Raw genomic sequence first — 6,165 nt, forward strand, 5'->3', positions numbered from 1 at the left:
CTGTAATCTGTAACTAATAGCTCCTACCTCCCAGGGTTATTGTGAGGAACAAATGAGATAATATTTGTAAAGTGCTTAGCACAGGGCCTGGCACATAGTAGGTGCTATATAAATGATTATTCCCTTCCCCTAGCATGTCTCTCAGCTCCTGGCTCTTTTCTCTTGTTATGAAGTAAGAACTAGCTGATAACTGGATCATCACTCTAGGGCTGGAAGGGACCTCAGAGGCCATCTATTCCTGTTTACAAATGAAGACATTCAAGGCCAGAGAAGTTTATGAGACTTGCCCAAGGTCATTCAGCTAGTGAAGTGACAAGTGGAATTTAAAGTCCTGTCCTCTGAAGGTAAACCAGTATTCACTTCACTATATTAAGACAAAGACTATATAATGGACATCCTTCCATCAGGATTTGAAGGACCTGCTATGCTATAAACCCAAGGCCTGTTCCCAGGCTTTACCAATTTCACCCACAAACTTTCTGGGGGGGCAGGTAGGACACATCCACTTACTGCCCTGAGAAGCCAGCTAATATCCAAAATGTACTGCCTCAAATTTGGTTTGGGCGCCCCCAAAAAAGCCTACTGGAGATTTCTAGACATAGGCATGCGAGCTGCCGGTGAGCCCAGATTTCCTCCAGCTGGAGTTTAGTCCTCATTCCCGCCCTCTTCCGCCATGTTGAACCACTGACCATGACTTTAACAAAATCAGAACTGCCTCTCAGGTTTGCTCCTGGACAGGTGCAGCCAATTCTGGGGTGATACCCAATTCTAATCAGGGCGGGGAACCGAGATAGGCCCAGCCCAGGCAGCAGAGGGGAAGGAAGGGATTCACTTTATATTGTTCTCTTTGGAATTCATTTGTGAGCACTCTCTCCAGTCCTGGCACCATCCTTCAAGGCTGCTGATGGACATCAAAGGTCAATGGGTACAATACAGAATGAGGCAGCAGAGATAATGTAGCAAGGCGGCCCTTTGCAAAGGACTTTGTCTCTACTCCCTAACATAAAGAAGAAGGAGGGGTAGGTAGACAGACTTTTGACATTTTAAAATTCATAACTCATCCCCCCTTCCCTCTGCATTATCCAGCCACAGAAAACACTTCTTGCTCAAACAGTCTAGAAAACTCATTCCTCTGCAGCTAGAAACTTACAGGCCCTGCTTAGGAAACCTTCCTGCAGATCACAGACTCTCGAGGCAGAACAGACCTTAGAGATCCCCAGGTCCAACTTCCTAATTTTACAGATAAGGAAACTGACCATGGAAGGGAAAGTGACAACAGAGGAAATAAAAGAGCTAAAGTTTGAACCCAGATCCTCTGACTCCAGATCCTCTGACTCCAGATCTGATTCTTTCCACCATACTTCTCAAAACCGGATCCATCCATTCTCTTCCCACCCCCACCCCCTGAAAAGCAGATGCTAGGATGACCCATCTGGCACCATTCCCACTAGCCCACTGGTCCAACTGGGTCCCCAAGAAAAATCACAGCTGCCCACTTCCCCTCACTAGTATTGTGATTCCCAGCCTGGCTTTTCTCTGCTTCTCCTACTCCCCCCAACCTCTCTCTCATCTATTCACTTGTCAGAAAGAACCAAAGGTTTACTGCCTGGCTGTCTGGCTGGTGTACACATACACACACACACACACACACACACACAGAGCACATGAGAGAGTCACACACAGGCCCATGAAGACATAAGCAGTCACAGATTCACAGACCTACTGAATATACACTCAAACACAACCCTACCCCCCCCACTCAGAACCCAGAAAACTAAATAAATTCAACAAGTAAATAAAAAGTAAAAGTAAGAACCCAAAATAAACTGCAGAGTAAACCTCTTCTCCCATCCCTTCCCCACAGCCTGAGGTCTCCAAACCACAAGCAGCTTGCCCTTCCTGTATCTCCCAGGGATATCCATCTTACCCCCTTCCTACCTCCTTCCTCCCCTTTTGTGCCCACTGGGCTCCCTAGGCCCACACCCACCCCCAAATCTCTGGCTTCCTGAATTGTGCCTAAAGCTTCAGTGCATTCTGAGGACAGGGGACCGTAGGAGAGCAGGAGGCCGAGGGAAGATAATAAGCCAAAAACAATGACCCACTGTCTGTCCACTCCCAGCCCATGTCATTCAGCCGCTGCCAAGAAGATGCCTTCAGAGCCCACAAAGTTGTGGCCTGGCCTCATTTTCTCATTACTCTGAGAGGGAGCCACTGGGCAGAGATAACAGGAGTGCTGGAGCTGGAGGGGACAGATGGTAATTTAACAAATTCTTCTGCACAACTAGTCATTGTTATAGGTAAACAGGAGCCAGTAGCTGACCGGAGCAGGGAGGCCCAGGGCTGGGGAAGTGCCGGGGGAGTAGAGGTAGAAAGCTCCAGAAAAGATCACACTGTCCTGTCTCATCGACAGACAGCTTCCACACTCCCCTCAACGCCCCCCCCCAGCCACTGACACCGCCATGCAGCAACCCCATGGCCAGGTTACCATCATCAATGTGCTCCTATTACAGCCCCAGCAAATGCCCTCTGCAGGCCCAGGGCCAAGAGGTTAACTAGACACTGGCAAAATGTTCCAGAAGTTTAGCTTTTCCACTGGAGGACCAGGAGGCCTTCTCCCATAGGGACAATGGCTGGCTTCTAGTTCCACATGCCCCATCACCTCGAGCCTAGGGTGGCTTTCCAGAAATTCACCCACCCACCAAAAAGCCCAAGGTCTCCAGACAAAGGGAGGAGGCCCACTGACCCAAAGCAGGGGAGAAGGGAAGGGAAGGAAAGGGAAGAGGACACAGCCTCATCACCCTGGGAGAAGAGAAGTCCACCTACTTCAGGGAGGGGAACTGAGCAGAGCTGGGCAAGTCTTATCTGAGGCAAATACTAGTTAGTAGGAGCCAGAGCAATGCCACAGGGTAGGTCATTACCATCCTGACTCACCCAGGTTGGGCTGGGGGGAGGGTCCAGTGAGGCTGACCCTAACCCCACCCTAGCTGCCTCCCCCCAACTCCACCCTCAGCTTCTCTTTGGTATTAATACTCAGTCTCTGGAAAGCCAGCTTCCTCACCCGCCTCTCCAGCAGTTCCTTTAAGGGGGAGGGTGGGGGGGGACGACTGATCCTGACTGGGCCTTGGAGTCTCTGGTCACTTAGAGGCCAGAGAAAAGAGCAAGGAAGGGGGCAGGTGAGCATACCAAAACTCCCTCCCAACCCAGTGGCCAAAGATCTGCTGTGGATGGCTCACTGTCATCCAAGACTGAAGAACAGCCATTGAAACCTGTCTAGGTTTCTCCCCACTACCACCCACCCCTAGCCTCTTTACTCACCGTTTTGGAGTCCAGCTCGTGCCTGGATTGGGCCAACACCTTATCCACCCCTGCCTGGTCCATGAAAGTGACGAAGCCAAACCCCCTGGTCCAAGTGGGGGCAGAGATGGAGAAAAGGAAAGAAAGAGTGCCATGGTTAGGGCAAAGGCCAGGGCCGGAGGGAAGGAGTGGGAAGAGGGCCAAGGTGGGTGGGTGGGTCTTGGGGGGGGGCTCACCTGGATCTCTTGGTCAGTGGGTCCCGCATCACCAGACACTCCTTCACTTCTCCGAACTGGCCGAAGTACTCCCGTAGGCCCTCTGCAACCACACACCCGGCTTCGGACCAGCCCAGGGCCCCAGTGCCCCCCTCCCAGCCCTTATTGGGCCTGGCAGCCGAGAGTCCTCAAGGCTCTCTGACCACCTTTGGAGCCCCCTTTGGCCACTCTAGTCACGGCCCCCTTCCCTCCCGCGGGCCGGGAGCCCTGCCATCAGCAACTGAGGATACCCGGCAGGCGACCAGGCAGGCAGGCAGCCCGGTGTGGCTCCGGAAATCTGGCGGCAGGGACCCGGGGCTGCAGGTCTGTCGGGCTCCCAGCTCCTCCCGGGGTTCCAACCTGGCTCCCGCCACCACCGGGTTACAAAAGTTTTGAGCCGCAGGTGCGAGAGCCGGCGCCCGGGCGGAGTTTGCGCGGCGCCCGCCCGCGCGCTGGAGGCTGAGCTCCCTCCCGGCTGGTCCCGGGGGCCCAGGATGCCCAGCGCAGAGCTCCCCACCCCAGCCCCGGCCCTGGGCCCTCTCTCCCCCGACCTGGCCGTTCTGGGCTTTCCCGTTCGTTCCCTTGTGGTCTCAGTGCGGCTCAGGTCCGCGGTGGGTGAAGTTAAGGGGGGTGGGGGGGAACGGCGAACCCAAGATTTGGACCCCGTGAGGTCGGGGAAGGGGCGCGGACTCCTTGGGGGGGGTCCTCGATCACCCAGGATGGAGAACCCGGGGGCGGAGTGTCCCCGATGGCCCAGCTGGAGCCCTGAGCGCCCGGGAGGGGAGGTCCCGGGGCCGATGCCAGGCTGGCCAGGAGCGCGCCGGGAGCGAGCAGGGCTGGGGGCGGTGGGGTGTCTGGTTCCGGGGCCGCCCGCGCCCCGTGCCTGTCCGTCCCGTCCAGGCAGGGGTCCCTCCCGCTCCCCCGGGCCGGGCCCCGGCCCCGCTCACCCTGCGTGGTCTGCCAGCTAAGTCCCCCGATGAACATCTTGCTGCGGGAGGAGGGGGAGAGACACAAAGAGCCCGAGTGAGCGGGGGCCGGGGGGCCGGGGGAGCGCGGGGCTCGGGGCGCGAGCGGCGGAGCGGCGCCGGCTCCGGGCCGGGTGGGAGGCCCGGCCGGCCCCGGCATCGGCCATGTTGGTGGCTCCGGGCGGCGGGAGCAGCCGCCGGGGGAGGCCCGGGGCCCCGGGCGGGCCGGGCCGGGCCGGGCCGTACCAGGGGTCGTGCGGCGAGTCCGGGGAGGCGAGGCCGGGCTGAGGCGCGTCTGTCTCCATCGGGACCCGCGGCGGGCGGCAGGGCGAGTGGAGCGGCGGCGGCGGCGGCGCTCGGCGCGGGGTAGAGGAGGAGAGCGGCGGCGGCGGAGGGGGCCGGACGGACAGGCCATGCTGCCCCCTCCCCCGACCCCGCTCGGGCGGGCGGGCGGGGACGGGAGGGGAGGGCCCGGCCGGGGCCAACCTGCGGGCTCCTCCCCCCGGCGCCCCGCGCGCATAAAGACCCGCGCCGGCCTCCCTCCCGGGCTGGCAGAGGCGGCCGCGGCCGCCGAAGCTGCGGGGGTGGTGGGGTGCAGCTGGGGGCCAGGATATGGAGGGGCCCCTAGCTAGCCTCCCCCCTCCCTCTGAGTAGCTCCCGAGAGTAGCGGAGCCCCGAGGCTCCCCACCCTCACTTTCCCGGTGGGAAGAGCTTTTTCTGCACCCCCGCCCCTGTGCCAGGTGTCCGAGGATCCCCACGCCTCTGGTTTAAGGCAGTCTCCCCCACGGTGCAGTGGCCCCTGTGCGGAGCACCCCCTAACTCACCCCCCCCCACCATGCTGTGCCTGGTGATAGGAGTATCCAGTTCTGTTTGAGAGCTCTCCCCTTTTCCCCACCCTCACGGACCCTGGCACATGTATTCACTCTACCCAGACTAGGGTGAGAGGCACACACACCTCTTCCCCCACCCCACTCCAAGAGGAGAGTGGCAATAAAAAGGGAATTCTGGATTATTGGAGCCCCCTCATTGAGAACTAGGTGGGGGTTCTCCCCAGGAGTTCCCTCCTGTTTGGGAACTCAGACCCTTAAGGTGGTCTTGCCCCATTCAGGGAGTCGTCTCTGCCGTGCTCAAGGACCATGGCACGCCTTCCCCTAACACTGCCTTGCCTCATCCCACCCCATTTCTGAGGCTGGGGCCAGCAGGGAAAGGGTTAAAAAACAGGCAGTTTAGGTAGGTGGGAAGGGTCTTGTTGCCTAGCCCTGAAGCTGCCACCACCTGGTGAGGAGAAGGATGCCCAGCCCAGAAATCCCTCCTGCCAAACTCCCTTTGGGCTGACATTGTCCTCCATCCTCTCCTTACACCAAAAGTGGACTGGGGCTTATTATAAACCAAGTTAACTCCTGCCAGGAAGAAAGAAACTGTTCATGGACAGAAGCTAGAAGCCTGGAACCTATTCTCAACCATGCCACTACCTTGGACAAGTCCATGTCCAGTGAGCCTCAGTGCCCTTATTTATAAAATGAAGTGGTTAGACTGGATGGTCTTAAGAGCCCATTAGTTCAGTTTTAGGAGCAGGTTGGAATTAGCAGAGGTTTGGGTTAGGTGCTAGAGGTTCAAAGACAAAAGCAAAAGTCCCTGCCTTCAAGAAGCTT

The 6,165-nt window shown here is 57.9% G+C and overlaps 1 protein-coding gene across 4 annotated transcripts in view; it reads right to left on the reverse strand.

Annotated features, from left to right (window-relative positions):
- The window catches only part of MSI1 (musashi RNA binding protein 1), a 31,982-nt gene extending 27,029 nt beyond the window's left edge, over window positions 1-4,953 (reverse strand). For all 4 annotated transcript variants that reach the window (XM_021008031.2, XM_021008030.2, XM_021008029.2 and 1 more), the window contains exons 1-4: window positions 4,760-4,953; window positions 4,496-4,536; window positions 3,531-3,612; window positions 3,316-3,400 (exon numbers count right to left, since the gene is read on the reverse strand). In XM_021008031.2, coding sequence (XP_020863690.1) covers window positions 3,316-3,400; window positions 3,531-3,612; window positions 4,496-4,536; window positions 4,760-4,818 — 267 coding nt within the window. In that variant the 5' untranslated portion in view covers window positions 4,819-4,953. The remainder of the gene's footprint in view (window positions 1-3,315; window positions 3,401-3,530; window positions 3,613-4,495; window positions 4,537-4,759) is intronic.
- Between the last annotated feature and the right edge of the window lie 1,212 nt (window positions 4,954-6,165).

This window comes from Phascolarctos cinereus, unplaced genomic scaffold, assembly GCF_003287225.1.
Source record: "Phascolarctos cinereus isolate Bilbo 61053 unplaced genomic scaffold, phaCin_HiC Scaffold_4;HRSCAF=312, whole genome shotgun sequence".
NCBI classification, from domain to species: Eukaryota; Metazoa; Chordata; class Mammalia; order Diprotodontia; family Phascolarctidae; genus Phascolarctos; species Phascolarctos cinereus.